We start from the raw sequence: 20,263 nt of genomic DNA on the forward strand, positions 1-20,263 counted from the left end.
CCAAGTTACCAGAGTCACTGTTACTGGAAGTCAGAGCAGAAGCAGTCTCTCAGGTTATAACAATTATCTGAGAATAGATGCAATTCACCAAGAAGGGCTCAATTTTACCTAGTGATATAATTGATACATATTATCTTTTTCTAGGGAAACAGAGGCAGAAAATTATGAGGTCAGATTATCTTATGGAAGAGAAAAAGATCTTACCCACAATACTGTATATAATTTTTTGGTCTTAAAAATCCTAATACTAAATTACAAACATGTTCCATCACTACTTAAGGTGTTACAAAAACATGGCTGGCACATAATGTATTAAACCAATCTTCTGGGATTGCGTATTTAGCTAGTTCCAAGTTTCTCATTATTAAAACTATTACTGACATGAACATCCCTATATACAAATCTTTGTACTTTTATAAATCTAGAAAATGTAATTAATGACTGGGTCTGAAGTTTATTATGCTCTTAATACATCTTTAACAACCTACTCTTCAGAAAGAAAATATTAGTTTATGCTTTGACTAGTATTACAGGAAAGTCTCTACATTCATCAACATAGACTAAGTTCCTTGAACACATTTGCCAATTTTATATGAGAAAAATGCTGTATCCTTTAAAAAATGATCCTACTGATGAGTTTGGAAATATTTATCTGCACATAGTCTATTGATTGCTGGTTGTTAGTTGTCTCTTCTTGTCCTCTCTCATTTTGATTTTGGGAAGCTCATCTTTTTTAGTATTAAGGGTATTTACATTTGAGTCTCCTATGTGGCAAACTTTTTTGCAGTCTTTACTTCTGATATAAATTTTTATTTTTTTATTATTATTTTATTATTATTATACTTTAAGTTCTAGGGTACATGTGCATAACGTGCAGGTTTGTTACATATGTATACTTGTGCCATGCTGGTGTGCTGCACCCATATTTTTATTCTGATGTAGGCAAATCTACCAGTTTGTTTCTACATGCTTGCATCAATACTGCTAAGTGAGATTATTTTTACTATTTGGGGTGCTTTTGTGGGTATTTATATGGACTCCCTTTCCAAGTTCTTGACATCCATTATTTTTCTTGTTTGTAATATGCATGGAAAAGTTTTTCATTTATGAAGAGGCCTTGAAACATTTTATATAGTTTGAGATTTTTTTAATTCCTCAAATGTTTGAGCTATGTGTCCTGAGTACACACAGCTATGTGTCCTGAGTACTATTTTTTGAGATAAATTTTAGCATGTTTAAAATTTTATTCTGTTGGCATTCACATATTCAGCTTTGCTACATGTTTTTTAAAAAATTTTAATATAAGGCATCGCTATTATTGAGATATAAGCATTTATTGGCACAGAATTGTACATACAACTTAAACAAATCTTAAGTTTATATTTTTATTTATTTTTGCTTTTAAGTATATGTTTTTTTAACTATTTGTATTTGTATGTCTGCCTTTCTATGAATAGCCAGGCAAATGTACATTTAATTTATTAATTCTATTTTCTGATTCTAACTTGCTGCTCACAATTTTATTAATCCATTTCCTTTGTTTTCCTACATTTTAAAATATAAAACAATCTCTATAATTATAAAAAGTAAAGGAGAACCTAGGGAATGATAAATGAAATTTCCTGGGACTGGGAAGAAGAGAGGAAATATGTTAGTAAGTCAATGGATCACTCAAGGCTGCCTGTCTGAATACACAGGAAGAAACCAGGACCCAATTCTAGACTGAGTCCGTGGCCTCCAGGTAGAGCCACCATGAAACCATACCAGACAGAACCCAGTCTGGCATCCTAGTTTTACATGGGGTGTGGAGTGTGTCACATTGTGAGGTACATGGAAAAATGTCTTCTGTGCTTTCTCTTATTCTGTGGGCTAGTAAGAGGCGTACAGACATCAGCCTTCCTCTGGGGAATGGGCATATCTCCGTTCACTGTAGAACTGCAGAGAAGAGGTCTTAATGAGGGTTCTCAGTGGAATTTCATTCCTTTCGGAAGTAGGAAGTTGGTTTGTGATTCCAAAGAGGGCAAAGAGCAGTTCCAGCCAGGATTTTGGTTTCCCATTTCCTGACCACTTCATAAATGCCAGGCACTGTGCTAAGTCATTTCTAAGCCCTACAACAACGCATGAGGTAAGCATTCAGTTGTCCTTATTTTATATGGGAAAGAACAGCGAGGTGACTTGCCCAAAGCCAGGATGTGAATCCAGGTATGCTGGGCAGCAACGCTTGTGTTTCTTAGCCCCTCTGATATATCATGTTGTGGCTCATCAGTGCTGATCTTAGTCCTTACAGCAGTCTTATCATTTAAGGGAGAGCTTTGTAGAGCCTGGGATCAATGAGCCAAAAGAATTTACTATGCCCATATTATCTATCTTCAAAATTCTATTCCATTTCTCATCCGAAAGGAAGCAAAACATTGACACAGAAAAACAATATTTGAACTGAGTATCTGAGCAATTGCTGTATTCCTCAGCATGCCAGTCAGTATTTTTATTACTGCCGAGTAGAGGGCAGGTAGGGGAGGAGGGAGAGTTGGGGGAGTCAGCTGTCAGAAGAGAAGGAGCGGAATGGGAACTAAGATCACATCCTGACTAATCTGACCTTATGGCATATTTAGGCAGAAATAATTTAAAACTCCCCCAAATATAATTTTTAAAATAAAAATTAAAATGTCTAAGTGTTAAATCACTTGACCAGGTAACACAGATCTGCAAACTTTATGCTGTTAAGCAATCTCCCTAGAGGACTGTGTGGCCAACTTTTTGCTTCATGGAAGAGAAAATGAAATAAATGAAGGTAAAGTTGCAACTTAATTTAATGTGATATAATGTGAACAGAGCCAGAGCCATCAAGGATGAATCATAGCAAACTTCAGCTTAAGCAATTTATCTCATCTCCGGCCTCTCTGGAAGTTCAATGAGAACAGCAGGAGATACCGGCCTGAGGGATTCTATTCTACTCTAACTCCAGTCGTTATATCACTGCCAGCACTTACATTCAGAATCTTTTTTGAATACATGCAACTCATAGCATATTTTTTCCAAGAGGACAATAGCTGTTCTTAACACATTACAGTCATACCTGTTGATTTATAACATTCTCACATGCTTTTAAAAAAAACTGTCGTTTTAAAATTCAGATACTGAAAAACCAAAGCCACTTATATAAGACAAGACCCATTTTAATGAGTTTTTCTGCAGAGCTCCATTCACTCTGTTTTGGCTGAAATAGGATGCCACTGATAAAGCTGCTGGTGAATGCTGAGGAAGAGAAGAAAGAGGAGAAAAAGCAGACAGGAAATATTCTTGGGTATCTGACAATAAAGAGGAAAGTCTATTTCTGTACTTACAATAGCAGTTGGGGTGGCAGCCAGCACACAATAGAGCACCAGAGGGGTGATGAAGCTTTCTTCTTCTGTCCCTGGGTAAGGCTTCATTAAGTCTCCATCCTGACAGAAGAATCCTTGGATATGCACCTGAAAAGTGTCAGTGCATTCGAAGTAGTAGGCAAGCAGCACTGTCCCAGCCATGATGACAAGCTGAAAATACAGCATGGCCACACAGAGACATTAGCAGGGCTTCGGAGCAGCCCTTGCCCCTCAGAGCACACTCCCTCCATCACCCCAGCAGCGGCTCTCCTGATATTGGCGAGTGTGTGCGTGCCTGGCGCGGCGTGCTCTGGGAGTGTGTGCTTGCTTGTCTGCCTTGTAACATCTGTTCTATAAACCTTGCAGCAAATAATGAGCAGCTCCCATCTGAAAGGCAGATCCCAGCCAGGCTTGTAGAGAGCTCCAGCCTCTGCTGCCACCCTCTCAGAGTCTCAGAGTATGCATGGGAACCAAGGCACTATAGCCATTTAGGACAGAGGTGAAAAGTCAAAAGGCAGTGGCAAGAGAGTTGTCAAGACATAGATGTGAGAACTGTTCATGAGCAATTTCATACAATATTACAGGTAGACTCACCTTATGAAATATGAAAGGTAAGTAAATCATGAGTAAATGAAGGAATGGACAAATGAAGAAATTAGCAGGAAAGCTAAATCCTAGATGGGTTAAGGGAAATTTCGATACCCTAAGTTATTGGCAGGTATCGTACATCAGTCATAACTTTTATATTTTTCCAAAATGGTTTCTACCAGTAAGTCAAGGACTTTGCTGATGATCGTATCTTATTATAGAAATATACCCTTTGTAGGATTTAGACATTGAAAAAAAAGACACAGTTATCCTTTTTTGACTCAGATGTCCTAGATACTCACCGAAGTTTATCGTTTTTAGCAGGTATGTGGAATTGAGGGGATGTGGAAAGGTAACATTTTTTCCCATTCATATTTGGAAATCACCAATGCCAAGATGGTGATAAAGTCAGATAGAAAATACATCTGAGGTCACGAAATTATAGAAACTTAAGCTGGGGGAGATCTTAGAGTTCTTCCTATCTGACACCTTCATTTCATAGATGAGGAAAGTGGAACTGACCACTGCCTGATTATCCAAAAATTAAACTAAACATGTGCTTAGATTGAGCATTACCAAAACAGGGAAACTAAAATGAAGAAAAAATATTTTTAAATGTTGATTTGTTTAAAGGTATCAAAGTTATGCAAAAAACATTAGAACTTGGTAGGACATCTTTAGATACCTATGGCTTAAAGTTGTTTGTATTCTGAAGCACATATAAGACAGTGAAGGGCAATCATAATCTTTTCAGGGCTTAAGAAGCCTGAAGTTCTTATTGCAGCCCTGGAATGACTAATCCAAGGCCACACAGCTGGTTAGTGTTAAAACCAGGACTAGAAACTCACATTTCCTGATCTGTAGGAAACAAGCAAAAGCTGAGTTGTATCAGGATCTAAAACTGCGTCTTATACGAAAAGGTGGAGAGTGATGGGGGAGGCAAAGTAGCTAAACTCCAGCACAGAGAGGCAATTTTTGGCATTCTCATCCATTTTCCTATCCATTGCTTTAGCCACAACATTGAAGCACAGCCTTTACCCTCTGCCCCACTGTAAACCATTCTCTGGAACCAGCACAGCCTCTACTTCTGGGATAGTAATTCTGCAACTCTTCCCTACAGTAGCAGATAGCATCATTTATCTTTAAGGGTCATTTGAATTAAGAATCTTCCCTGTCCTTCTAATTTCTCCTCTTTTGATGCCTTTCCTCTTTGGTATCTCTGTTTTAAGAATCTTCCCTGTCCTTCTAATTTCTCCTCTTTTGATGCCTTTCCTCTTTGGTATCTCTGTTATAATGTGTCTCAAGTACAAACTTCTGTTTTGTTTTGTTTTGTTTTTGAGACAGAGTCTCGCTCTGTTGCACAGGCTGAAGTACAGTGGCACGATCTCGGCTCATTGCAACCTCCGCCTCCTGGGTTCAAGTGATTCTCCTGCCTTGGCCTCCTGAGTAGCCGGGATTACAGGTGTACACCACCTCGCCTGGCTAATTTTTGTATTTTTAGTAGAGATGGGGTTTCAACATGTTGTTCAGGCTGGTTTTGAACTCCTGACCTCAGGTGATCTACCCACCTCGGCCTTATACAGGCATGAACCACTGTGCCCAGCTTCAAGTACAAATTTCTAACCATCTGATCTAAAGGTGTTTACCTTTTGACTACATCCATTGCCACCTTTCCTTTTATTCCAGTTAGGTCACAAACCATCTCTCCATTCACTAGCCCTTCTACATGACTTGTTTCCGGCTATTTATGGATTACATTCTTCTAGTATCTAGCATTTTCTGCTCCCAGAGATGTGGATCTCCAATCATAACTTTGGACTGTCCAGTAATCTCTGGACACTTCCATGTGTTTTCCCATGCGTGGAGTTGTTTATTGGGGCCACATGTAAATCACCAACCTTTATGCCAGCCTTCTCTGCTGTTTGAAGTAATTGGTTTATTTTCCTTATAGCAACAGAGAAGATTTCCTATAAGACTGAGAAAGATACTCCAAAGCTACCCCTGCTAATAGGTGCTCTTGATTGCAGCTAGTTTTTAAAATCAAAGCTATAAAGTTTGTTTATTTTATGCTTGACTGGTTAAGTGAGTTGACCTGATGGAAAGGAACCTAGCCAGTTGACTTGATGTTTTGAAGATGAAATAACACCATACTTCTAACAGTTTTAAGGCTCTGCCTCTGGAGTTCTGTCTGTGCCCCTGTACAGGGCTGATCTGGGATTTTTGTGTGTCTCATCCATGTGGCTGGAAACAGTTTTCTCTCTCTTGGCTTCATCAGCTCTTGGGAGATATCTACTTGGGAATAGGCAAGATCTATGGGGTTTCTGGACAAAAAAATAAAACCAAAATGACATCCACCTTCCTCTTTTGTGGGAAGAGGATTGTATTTTATGGGTAGTTTTGTGCTACCACTTCCTTTTTCCAAAAAAGGTGAAAATGATGTAAAGGAAAGCAAAAACTTATATATAGGAAAAGAACTCAAGACAAACACAGGGAATGGAAACTCTGAAAATGGAACTATCTTAACACCAAATACACTGAAATCAATGAAGATCCAACAACAAAGCATAACGTGCCTAAATTTGAGATCTATCGAACAAATCTTGAAGAGTTGCCTAGTTGATTTAATCCTGGAAGCAGCATTCAGAGAGAACTGAATAAATTAAAAGTTGATAAAAATTTGCGGGACATAAAGTAAAGAACCTTGGAGACCCAAAGGGCAGTAGTGGTAGGTGGGAGCTTCAGCAGCGTATGTGACAGAACTGACCCCCCAGCATGACTTGGCTTGCCTTGGCTCTTCCCTCGAGCAGCCAGAAACTCTTCCCTGTCATTTTTCTTTTTCTTTCTTTTTTTTTTTTTGACACAGGGTCTCATTCTGTCTTCCACTGCTGGAGTGCAGTGACAGGATCTCGGCTCACTGCCACCTCCGCCTCCCCAGTAGCTGGGATTACAGGTTCATGCCATCACGCCCGGCTAATTTTTTGTATTTTTAGTAGAGACAAGGGTTCATCATGTTGACCAGGCTGGTCTGAAACTCTTGACCTCAAGTGATCCACCCATCTCAGCCTCCCAAAGTGCTGGGATTACAGGCGTGAGCCATCGGTGCCTGGCCTTCCCTGTGATTTTCAAGCAATCCTCAAACTCCCTGGAAAGTCCCCCAATAATGCTATTTAGAGATGCACAGATGCAAAAATAGAACAACTCAGATTTTGATTTCTAGTTGATTTTCTGTTGAACATTCTCCTGAGACCATATTTTTAAAGGAAACTGATGCACATATTGCAGGAACAGAAACAATATGCATTGATTGTCTCCATGAGTGGAGAGATCCATCTCACTGCACTGATGATGACACACAATTAGCCATCCACATACTCCCTTCTTCCTCCCTGTCCTGAGACATGATTTATCACTGTCTATGTTTGTGTCACTGGTGCCAGCTGGCATACTTGCCATCTCTGTTGCCTTCCTCAGCTCCATTTAGGAATGCATGGAGGGAGGCCATAATGTTAGTGTCACATGAGCAGATGGTGAGGCCATGCTGGGTGCAAGTACTGGTGGAAGGGTTGAAGATGTCAGTGTGAAAGAAGCAATTATGACTGTGGGAGTATAACAAGGTGTAAGGAGCTCACGTACCAGAGACTTTCCTCAGCTGTTGCTTTCCACGAATGACAATCCAATACAATAGCAAAAAATGCATTAAGTGCTGATCATTCTATGAGGCTTCAGAAGGCAGAAGCCAGCAATATCTGAAATTCAGCTTCCTGTGGTTGAAAGTACGTACGTGTGTCTACCGAGGCCCTTTGCTGGTTAAAGAAAAGTAAAAATGTCAAGAAGAGCAATAATTGTGAAGGTCACAAAACTGAGAGAAGAGAATGAGAACCTTTATCCAACAGGCTGTTAAGTCTGGAGGAACTGTGGACCAATAATTTATATATCCTGATACAAGCTGGGGAAACAGGGAATCAGATAATGATGGTGTGACTCATGTAAGCCTGTGTGTCCAAGGCAGTAGGACAGAGGCAAGAGTTTGGAATGAGAGTATTCATGAAGCATCTTGTCTCAAGTGTAAAGGGCATATTTCAAACTGGGGAATCCTAGTGGTAGGTGACCAACCATCCAGTTTGTTGAGGGCTGATGGACTTCCTGGGGCACAGGACGTTCAGGGCTAAAACTAGAATGGCCCTGAGCAATCTGGGGTGACTAAACACAATGAACCAGGCACAGACAAACCAGAGACAATGAATATTTTCCTCCCCAAAGAAGTTTCTCATTCTGGTTAGGCCATGAGCTATCAAAGCTAGCCAATCAGCAACTCCTCTTGTGAGCTGCCTCCAAACTCAGTCTCACTCTAAGTGCTGTGAAGATGAGGAATTCTCAGACATGCTCTCCAACCCCAAGGAATTTGTAATCTACCTGGGGTGTGCCCACCAACACAGGGAACAACAAGTCTTCTGTAGGAGGTTGTCTGCTGATCCCAAGTGGGAGTCATGCATGGCTGCAGGTGCCTGGTGAACTGGTTGGGAGAGGAGTTGATGGAAGGAGAACAATGGAAGGGGGGATATTGCATAAGGGAGAAGAGGATGCATGTGGAGGGAGAGGGATGTGTGGTGTCTGCTCAGGGTATTGGTTTTGGTCCAGCCCCATGAATATAGATGTTCAGTTCCATAGAGTGCAGGGATAAAGGAAACATTGGGCAGAAGGAGTATGACATCAGAGCTTAGGTGGAAAGAACTGGCATGGTTGTGACATGAAAGCAATGTCTTAGCCAGAACACCAGGGAATGGCACACTTTAAGGATTTGGATGTTTTTTGGTATTGGAAAAAAGCATCCCAGTCACAAATGTCAATGGTTGCAATAAGGCTGGGGTGGGAAACCCTCAAGTAGCATTGACGGAACTGGAAACCAATGTAGTAGGCTAGAGGGGAAGCACATAAATTGATAGTGAGCCCCTGTAAGACCTCACTGGGGAGCCTTAGAAATAAGTATGACCCCCTGAGAGGGGCTGGAGGTCCTCCATATACAACAGAGGCAAGAGCTAAGGAGGTGGAGGAAGGAGAGAGAAGGAAGAGAGGGAGGAATAAAAGGAGAAGGAGGCAGAGATGGTAATGCTATACTGTGCATGTCCCAGGAACTGTTTTAAACACCTTACGTAAATTAACTCTTCATCTGCCCAACCATCGTGGTGGCAAGTATATTATTATTTCCATTTTACAGATGAAGAAACAGGCACAGACAGATTGCATGAGGTCACACAGCTCACAGGGTAAACCCTGGATGATTACTATAAATATATCTCTCCACTCAAATTTGTGTAGCCTAGCGGAAAGTCAGGTCACAAACATAAGTCAGCAGAATATTAAGAACTAAACTATGTTACATACTTGGATACTTTATTTAAATGTTTCCAAGTGTCAGTTTTCTCATCTGTATGAAGGTTAATAACCATCTCACAAAAATGCAATGAGGTGTGTTTATATATTCCTATTTTGTTCCAAAAATCAACTTTCATCAAATAAAGTAAGCTAGCATCAGCAAGAAGTTGGAATGGAAGCAGGAAGGAAATAAATATGGTGATATAAAATAGAGGCAGGAATTACATGTTTCATTGTAAATTGTCTAACAGTCAATGCAATAAGGAAATGGTGGTCAATATTTGTAAGATCAAAACCAAACCAATGGTTAAAGGATAAGCAGAATACTTCTGATATAGTGACCAGACAGGAGTTCTTCCTTTGGGTTCTCATGAACAAGGTAACAGGATAAACAGTGATTCAGTGGTGAGTATGATGGTGCTGTTCTTTTTTAAAATTTTCTTTTTTTAAAATTATACTTTAAGTTCTGGGATACATGTGCAGAATGTCCAGGTTTAGTTACATAGGTACACACGTGCCATGGTGGTTTGCTGCACCCATCAACCCGTCATGTATATCAGGTATTTCTCCTAATGCAATCCCACCCCAATAGGCCCTGGTGTGTGAAGTTCCCCTCCCTGTGTCCAGGTGTTCTCATTGTTCAACTCCCACTTATGAGTGAGAATATGCATTATTTGGTTTTCTGTTCTTCTGTTAGTTTGCTGACAATGATGGTTTCCTGCAGCATCCATGTCCTTGCAAAGGACATGAACTCATCCTTTTTTATGGCTGCATAGTATTTCATGGTGTACATGTGCCACATTTTCTTTATCCAGTCTATCATTGAGGGGCATTTGGGTTGGTTCCAAGTCTTTGCTATTGTGAACAGTGCTGCAGTAAACATACATGTGCATGTGTCTTTACAGTAGAATGATTTATAATCTTTTGGGCANCAGGTGTTCTCATTGTTCAACTCCCACTTATGAGTGAGAATATGCATTATTTGGTTTTCTGTTCTTCTGTTAGTTTGCTGACAATGATGGTTTCCTGCAGCATCCATGTCCTTGCAAAGGACATGAACTCATCCTTTTTTATGGCTGCATAGTATTTCATGGTGTACATGTGCCACATTTTCTTTATCCAGTCTATCATTGAGGGGCATTTGGGTTGGTTCCAAGTCTTTGCTATTGTGAACAGTGCTGCAGTAAACATACATGTGCATGTGTCTTTACAGTAGAATGATTTATAATCTTTTGGGCATATACCCAGTAATGGGATGGCTGGGTCAAATGGTATTTCTGGTTCTAGATCCTTGAGGAATCGCCACACTGTCTTCCACAATGGTTGGACTAATCTACATTCCCACCAACAGTGTAAAAGCATTCGTATTTCTCCACATCCTCTCTAGTATCTATTGTTTCCTGATGGTGCTGTTCTTAATATGAGACCTCATATCAACTTAATATTGGTTTCATATAAGCAAAACTCACAAAAACAGGATTGTGAAATAGAATGGAGGAGGTAGGCATTATGGTTTAGTTGCAGTTGAACTTGAGAGAGGCAGCGTGATGAAAGGTTAAGAGTACAGGGCAGACTGCCTAGGTTGGAAACCAGCTGTGCTGCCTACTAGGTGTGTAATCTAAGTTTTTGTGCCTCCATTTGAAAAACTGGCTTAATAATACCATAGTACCTAATGCTTCAGATTATCATGAAGATTAAATGACGATTGTGTAACAAGTTCTCAGAGCAGTATCTGACTCATAACAAAAATCATTTCCTAGAAGAGTACACAGACTGTGTATCTTTCAAGACTCCTTCCTCGGTAAAGTTTTCTCAGTTTAGTTTTAAAACTAACGGGAAGCAGTGAATTAGAGACTCTTTTTCTAGCGAGTCTCCAGTTAGTTAAATACAGACCTATATCTTTGTATTTTCCTTTAAGTTCAGGTCTACATGTGCAGGATGTACAGGTCTGTTTCACAGGTAAATGTGTGTCATGGGAGTTTGTTGTACAGATTATTTCATCACGCAGGTATAAACTCTAGTATCCATTATTTTTCCTGATCCTCTGCCCTCCAGTAGGGTCCAGTATGCATTGTTCCCCTCTATGTGTCCATATGTTATCATTTATCTCCCACTTACAAGTCAGAACATGCAGTATTTCATTTTCTGTGTCTGCGTTAATTTGCTAAGGATAATGGCCTCCAGCTCCATCTGTGTTCCGGCAAAGGACGTGATCTCATTCTTTTTTATGGATGCATATTATTCCATGGTTTATATGTACCACAGTTTATTTATCTAGTCTATCATTGTTGAGCATTTAGGTTGGTTCCATGACAGACCTATATCTTTTAATTAAGGCAATTAAACTGTGGTTAAGAATGACATCCTCTTGTGAAAACTGAGGGACTTCAAATGTACCAGTGTGTATATGAGAATTCATCCCTTCTTCTTTGACTAAAGAGGTGCCCACAGGCAATGATATGTAGATGGAATGCGATCATCCAGTCATTCAACTAATATTGCCTGTCTACTATACACAGACATCAATAATACTTAGTTAAAATAACCATGGTCTTTGGACTCATGGGGTTTTCTGTCGGGGAAGACAGATATTATAAAAGTAAGCCCAAAGAAATAATGACTCTTACTGATAGCCCATGTAATCAACTATGTAACTTTAAATACATTATCTTATTTGATACTTACACTACTCTGTGAGGTATAATGAGCTACCTTAATCTTAAAAAGAGGAAACTTATCCAAGTTGACAGAGCTAGTGAATGGTAGAGTTTGGATCCGAACCTCTGGAGCCATTTAACTGTTCTTTTTACATGTAAAACCTGCAATTAACACAATGACATGATGTACAATGCCTGGCACTTGATAAGTACTCAGCTCTTTCTCTTGCTTTAAAATTTCTATTTGCTCTTCCTTTTCAGTGCTTTTTTACTTTAGGGTGATAGTAGAGGTTGACTGAGGTCTCTTCCTCCATTCAACTATCTTAAAAACACTATTCCTTTAATTTTTCCTTTTCTTCAGCCTGGTCCATAAATGGTGGTGCCCACCCAGGATCTATCTTTAACCCCTTTGTCATTTTCTTTCTACGTTCTCTTCTAGGGAGATCTCATCTCTTTTTGTAGCTTCCATTCTTATATTGATTTAGTTCTGGGTTTTCTCCTGACCACCAAGTTGGTGTGTTCCATTGGTACTCCAAATGCCACAAGTCTAAACTGGAACTCAGTGTTTCTCCTCTCCCCAGGCTACAGCTTCTCTTGAGTTCCCTATCTTGGTAAATCCAACCACTATTCTCTCAAAATCTCAGTGTCATCTTAGACTCCTCCTTCCCCCAGGTTTCTCTTCATGCCATACCTGGTCAGTTGCCAAAGTCTTACTGCAGGATCTCCTTACATTTATCCCATTTATGAAAACTGCCACTGCCACCTTCAGGCTTCCGCATTCTCTCACCTACACTATTGAAATCTTGTCCGACCTGCTTCTGCTGCCTTTGGGATCTCAACCTCTCCATGCCATCATTTATGCTGCTGCTAAAGAGTTACCATCCTAAGGCATAGCTATGATTATATCTGTATAAATCTTCAGTGATTACTTTCTATGGACTGAATTTTTGTGTTCTCCCCATATTCATATTTCAAAGCCTAAATCCCCAATGTGATGGTATTTGGAGGTGGGATCCCAGACTCATGAATAGGACTAGTGTTCTTAGGAGACATGAGAGAGCTGATCTCTCTCTTGGCCTCAGTGAGGTTATAGTAAGAAGGCAGTATGAAACTAAAATGAATCTTGGGACCCCAAAATCACTAAGCCAAAGGGAAAAGTCAAGCTGGGAACTGCTTAGGGAAAACCTGTCTCCCATTCTATTTCTAAAAAATGAGTAAAAAGCTACATGCCTCCTGCACAAGGAATTGCCTTGAGGACAAAGGACAGACAGAACTCAGTCATCCCTCTGCTCACTGAGATAAATGCATATCTGATTGCTTCCTTTGGAAAGGCTAATCAGAAACTCAAAAGAATGCAACTGTTTGTCTCTCATCTACCTGTGACCTGGAAGCCCCTTCCATGCTTCAAGTTGTCCCGCCTTTCTGGACCGAACCAATGCATATCTTACATATATTGATTGATGTCTCATGTCTTCTAAAATGTATAAAACCAAGCTGTGTCCTGACCACCTAGGGCACATGTCATCAGGACCTCCTCAGGTATGTCTCTTTAACCTTGGATAAACTTTCTAAATTCAGACCTGTCTCAGATATTTGGGGTTCACAGCAGCTACCTGCAAACCAGCAAGAGGGTCCTCACTAGACAGTGAATCTGCTGGCTCCTTGATCTCAGCTTACCAGTTTTCAAAACAGTGAGCTTATATGGTTGTTTATGCTACCTAGTCTATTATAATTGCTATTGCAGCCCAGATTAACACACAGTTCTTCTAGGTAAATTCAGCAATTTTCTCTGCATTGAACACATTGGCCTTTGTCCTGCCCATATTTTTTGGTAACGGATAGAAGAAGCCTGCCATTTTTATCAAGTCCAAGCCAGCAAATCCCATCAGACATGGCCCCTTAATCAGTGGAGAATACATAGGTCTACCTCTCTTCTTGGGTTGACTTCACCTTCTTACTTGGCCACTCCTTAAAGAATAAATGCAAATACGACATCCTTGTCTTCATTTAGTACTTCCTTCCTCCAGTGTCTCGGTGGTTGTTTATAGGTAGATGATATGGAGAAATGTAGAGCATATAATAATATTATTAAGTAGATTTAAAACTACATCAAAGAAGGGATAAATATTGGGTATAACAAACTAATTTGGGCTACAAAATTTTCTCTTTGATCTTTTGCTGCTAGGGATTTTTTAATTCAGTGACATGGATGACTACACAGAAGAAATGTTAAATGTGTATAGTGATGCAAAACTGGCAGGCAAAGCTAATATCAGAGAAAGCAAGATTAAAAATTCAAAATGATTTTGACATTTGGGATAAACATAAAATCCTACAGCAAGGTTCTGATAGTCAATAATTGCAGGGATCAGTAGAGCAAAAGGCATAGAACTTGAGCCTGAGAGGCTCAAGAGCTCTGTCCTTTCCCAGGGCTGCCTCAGAAAAGAGAAAGGGCAGAGCTGAATACACATGATGTGCATGAGAAAGTGACAGTGGTGAGAAGATAAGCCAAGAGAATTTTGTGAATAGAAGGTCATGGAAGACTTGTGCATTTTACTTATTTATTCTATTCACTTCTTTAAGGCAGGTAAGGGAGGGGCAGGGGATAGACGCAATCTATCAAGGATCTCTATGGTCTAAAAGTTTACAGTTCCGCTGTATCTTTTGTTAAACTAAGCTGATTTTGGTGCTAACTTGAGGTCTCTCTGGTGAAGCAACAGAAGCCAGCAAACTCCTGCTACACACCAACCAAGTGCCAAGCCCCTCAGAGGGATGAGAGAAATATAACACAATTGGTTATACCTTAACAGATGGATAGATGAGTGGCTGAGAAAGATGGAAGGAAGGATGGACAGACACCACAATGACATCAACAAGTAAATATTGACTCTGAGAGACAGAGAAGTGTTGTGGCAGCAGTGACATTTGAGCTGATTGTCATGGTAAAATGGAAATGTATGGCCTTTGGAGTTTTAAGACTCGGATGCAGTACTAGATGGACCATTAACTACTTGTGCTTTAGGCATTGTACAAAAATGAGTACTGAACTGACTTTGGGAAGACTGCTTTAACTTTCTGCCTAACATGTGGCTTTTTAACCTTTCCCTTGTTCTAACAATCATTTTGAGTCTTACACCTAGACAGAAAAGAAAACATTTTATAATTAATTCTGTTGTCCTGTTCATGCCACAATAATATCCACATTAAAACCTTAAAGTGTGATGTTGTAAGTGCAAAGTAAAGATAACTTACTTAAGGATTTAAAAATAGATTAATCCACTTAATCTAAAAAAAAAAAAAAAAAAAAGGATTTTAGCCCAACAAAAGAAGGTTGTCTAGTCATGGATGGGCTACAGTGGGATTAAGTTGTATGGGATTTTGTGGTATATTTGATGCTATACTTTTCATTATTTGAGGATGGGAGGCATGTAATGTGTTTTCTATCACTAGAATATTCTAGTACAGAACACTAGTTGTTGAATTATAAAGAAGAACCCAGAAGTGGATGGATATTGACTTAGATGAACACAAAAGCTCCTGAAATTGCTCGGAAGTCTTCACAGCATAATGCGATGGCTCACTCCTGTGCTCCTATACAGTTCCTGTGCATACCTGTCAGGAACTCTGCCCTTCTGGCATCAGGTGACTATCCCAATCCCTCCACAACCAAGCTGTGAGGCCCTAAGGGAAAGGATCCTTCCAATCTGTAGTCACATTTTAGCACAAACACATAATAAAATATTGGTTGAATAAGTGGGTGAGAGTCTATAGTTTGTGATATGATATGAAACCGTTTAGGACATATTATTACATTGGTTAAAACTAAACTATTGATTTAAACTAAACTATTGGTTTAATATAAATGTGTTCTGAGTGGTGTTCTCCAATACACAAGATAGTAATAAGTGCTCTGGGAAAGAAGAGGGAGTGTGGGGACATGAGACAGAGAGATAAGTATCTGTGGCCAGGAGAATTTGTGAAATCCTGGGTTAAACTCAATTTGACAGATTTTGTTCCTGGAAGATTCTCAGGGCCTTCTGGTATTGTGGAATTCCCAGAAGTGCATTTTAGCGTACAGTCATTTAGACTCATTCGAACACAGAACTTCCCCTGCTTTCTGCCCCTGGTGTACTAAATTATCAATATAAAGAATGTTCCTGAAACTGAATTTGGGAAATGCAGGCACAGTGTCTGAACTGGAAAGAAGAAGGGAGGGGGAGAAAGAGTATGACTGTTTATTTGTACTGGGGGTGTTAGAAGCAACCCGTTTACAGGCATCACATTTTAAAAAAGCCTTTTGTATTGCTACAATCTTTATTTCTATCAGGATAAATATAGTATCTGTTCTTGATCAGTGAACCATTGACCTCAATTGTGGTTACAAAATAGGACCATTTTGCTTGGACCATTTTGAGGAACTCAGAGACAAATGCCATCTCATAGTTCAGGCATAGGGACCCCCAAATCAGGTTCTTTGCTACACTACTCACTATTATGCATGTGTCATAGCAAGCTAAGAAAGGAGAATGAAAGAATGTAGTAAACAATAACAGCAGCAACAACGTACTTCACAATGAGCACCACCCCTGGAATTTCTGCGATTACAGAGATCCCTTTTGGATCTCTGGGTTGCTTAGGAGCAATTCTGGTGAAGCTGTCAGCAGTGGCAGTCTGCTCACCCCCTCAACCCTCAAAAAATATGACTTGGAGCTCCTGAACTCCTCACAAGCTAGTTCTTCTTGTTCAACCCAGTCAGGCTCAGCATCACTATCACCATCTATATCTCTAAAAGACTTAGGAATATTTCTTCAAGGCTTGTCTGGGTGTAGTTTTATGTGATCACACCATTCTATGAACATATAAGCAAACACCTACATAATATTTTAAAAATTAAACTCGAGTTTGTATCAATTATTATGTAAAACACATATATCCAATTTTAAAGCTTATAAGCTACATGGAGAAAGTTTCAAAAGAGAAGATGCAGTTCAAACAGTTGGGTTGGAGGAGAATAATGCAAGAATTGCTGCTGCTGTTTTTAAAGGAAGCACAGGGAGGAGCAGGAGCAGAAACTAAGACGAGGAGCAGCAAATGTGTATGGCCAGAGAAATGGGTTAGCAATGGAACACTGGACTTGGCTCCACCACTGCTGTAAGGTCATCTCAAGTTCTGTTATCGTTGGACAACTTTCTCAAAGCAGACAAGATGAAATTCCCAAGACACTAGGATAGGATGCTTTGTGAAGTTATCAGGAGTCATTACTTTACCTCTCCTAGCTCGTCCATTTCAGACCTTTAATCATTCACTCAGATGCACTATTGGGGAAAATTGCTTTGCTTTGCAAAGGCACATCTAAATATTTGCAAATGTAGCAACAATAAGCACATTCTATATTGTATTGCCATGACTCAGTTGCATGTTGTTTGCTTGCCCCTAAACTGCAAGCTCCTCAGGAACTCATCTTTAAATCCCAGACAGCAAGAATGAGACCGGGTGTTTGATAAACACATTTGGAGTGAGATGCATTTCTTAAATAAGACCCCTAAAGCAAAAGGTCAAAGGAAAAAAATGGAAACAATTGATTACCTCAAACTTCAGGCATTCTGTTCAGTAAACTAACTCTTCAATAAAGTCAACAAAAGGGTTAACTCTTGCAGAGTGGGAGAAATTATTTGCAATCTTTGAAACACAGGTGTAATTAACATCATATATATAAGACAAAACCCTGTAAGTCCAGAAGGGAAAGACAGGAAATCAAATGTTTACATTGGGAAAAGTTATGAATAAGCAATTTCTAGAGGGGACAATCCAATGGTGTCCTGGAGCTGTGTTGTGCCATCTTATGAGAGCCTATTATGAAATATCATGAGCTAGTTGCTAAAGGGTAGCTTGAAACTGGCCATGCTGCAGTATTTGTACCATGGAAATTGACAAACTGCTCAACAAATCAGCCTCCCTTCTATTTCGTCATCCCCTAAAGCCAGGAGTTAAACATTTACCAGCCAAATGTTAGAGAAATCCAAATGACTAACTTTCATATACATGAACTCACTAATAGAGAAATGCAAATCAAAACAATAGTGACATGCTATTTTTATGTGTAATCAAATTAGCGAAAATTTGAAAGTTAGATAATAAGTATTGATGAAAATATAGGCAAATGGAAACACCATGCACAGCCAAGAGATTTTAAGTTGGCACAGACTTTTTGGAGTACAACCTGGCACTGCCTGGAGAAAGGGAGTGTGCATATGCCCTATAACCCAGTAGTTTCACTCATTGGTATATATTCCATAGGTTTGTTCAAGGAAAGACATAAGGATGTCAATACAGTGTCTTTTTTGGTTAAAAAGTTGGAGGGAACAGGAAAATAAGCAAAATGAGGTACTGCCTATGATGGAATATAATTGTTAAAAATAATGCATTAAATTTTCATAAAGTAATAAACACATAAGTGACTCATTAAATGTCTAATACTTTTTCTAAGCCTAAGTTCTTTGCACACATTCATTCAGTCCTTGCATTTTTACAAAGTGGATATTAGTAACTATTTTACAAGTAAGGAACATGAGGATCAGAAAGTTTAAGTTATTAGCGTAAGGTCACACAGCATGGAAGAGCCAGCATTCACCCTATATAGTATAATCTAGATCAGAGGTTCATAACCCTTCCGGTCTGTGGCCTGATAGGAACTGGGCCACTCAGCAGGAGGTGAGTGGCAGGCAGGTGAGCAAAGCTTCATCTGTATTTACAGCTGCTCCCCATTGCTCACACTACCACCTGAGCTCTGCCTCCTGTCAAATCAGTGGTGACATGAGATTCTCATAGGAGCATGAACCCTATTGTGAACTGCACATGTGAGGGATCTAGGTTGCATGTCCCTTATGAGAATCTAATGCCTGATGATCTGTCACTGTTTCCTATCACCCCTCAGATGGACTGTCTAGTTGCAGGAAAACAAGCTAAGGGCTCCCACTGATTCTACATATGGTGAGTTGTATAATTACTTCATTTTATGTTATATTTTAATAATGAAATAAAGTACACAATAAATGTAATGTGCTTAAATCATCCTAAAACCATCCCTAGCCACTGGTCTGTAGAAAAATTGTCCTCCACAAAATTGGTTTCTGGTGCCAAAAAGGTTGGGGACCACTGGTCTAGATTTTTCACTCTTAATCATTATGTTCCACGGACTAAAAAGCTTAAAAAACAAAGCTTAAAAGCTTAAAAGCATTAACAGAAAAGAAGCAGAGGAAGACCTGCAGTCAACGATTTTATCTAAACTAAAACATGTACTAAAAACACTACATACTTTTCAGGATATACACATATTTAAGGGCATATAATAAATACATTAGAGTCAGGATAGGGGATGGTGAGGACAAATCATCAAATGACTGTACCACATGCTGGGCAGTATAATTAATTTAGTTTGGTAGACCCAAAGGCCAAATAGAGCCAATGAATGAATATTTAGCATCCTATAGACTTAGAAGGTGTTATGTTGAATAAAAGACAGCATTTGATAATTGACTCAAAGTACTCTCTTTCTGAATTTGTGGTTGTAATAAATCTGACTTGTTGAAAAATAAACAGAATGAATAGAAAATAAGAATCATGCTGCATGCTAATACATTCTTTTTATTTTTGGAGACTGAGTCTCACTCTGTTGCCCAGGCTGGAGAGCAGTGGTGCAATCTTGGCTCACTGCAGCCTCCGTCACCACCTCCTGGGTTCAAGCGATTCTCATGCCTCAGCCTCCCAAGTAGCTGAAATTACAGGTGTACTCTACCACACCCGGCTCATTTTGTATTTTTGGTAGAGATGAGGTTTCACCATGTTGGCCAGATTGGTCTTGAACTCCTGACCTCAAATGATCCACCTGCCTCGGCCTCCCACAGTACTGGGATTACAGGCGTTCATGAACCACCATGCCTGGCCACTAATGCATTCCTAATCTTTTATTTAAAAAAAAAAAAAGACACTTGATTGCTGTTGACTCTTATACAAAAGTCCACAACCATGAAATGTTGTGGAACCCTCCACCTTGATTCATTACAGGTATCAGTGTAATAATTTTGCTCTAAAAAAATGAATATTTTCATGAACCTACTGTTTCATAGTTTTCAAAGGAGATCAGAGATATAATAGAGTTCTATTTAAATATTAAAATCCCACCTATCTCAAATCTTTTTAAAAGAGTTTTGGTTATAATAGGAATTATTTTCTCATCATGAGTTTTAAATTAGGGACTTAGGTACTGAAAATGGTTTTATGACT

General features: G+C 39.4%; 1 protein-coding gene across 1 annotated transcript in view; it reads right to left on the reverse strand.

The window, feature by feature from the left end:
* The window catches only part of PLPPR1 (phospholipid phosphatase related 1), a 147,110-nt gene that overhangs the window by 51,059 nt on the left and 75,788 nt on the right, over positions 1-20,263 (reverse strand). Inside the window, exon 2 of the mRNA XM_017884363.1 lies at positions 3,345-3,533. Within this exon, the coding sequence (XP_017739852.1) occupies positions 3,345-3,533 (189 nt within the window). The remainder of the gene's footprint in view (positions 1-3,344; positions 3,534-20,263) is intronic.

Source organism: Rhinopithecus bieti, unplaced genomic scaffold (assembly GCF_001698545.2).
Source record: "Rhinopithecus bieti isolate Rb0 unplaced genomic scaffold, ASM169854v2 scaffold_12088, whole genome shotgun sequence".
Lineage (NCBI taxonomy): Eukaryota > Metazoa > Chordata > Mammalia > Primates > Cercopithecidae > Rhinopithecus > Rhinopithecus bieti.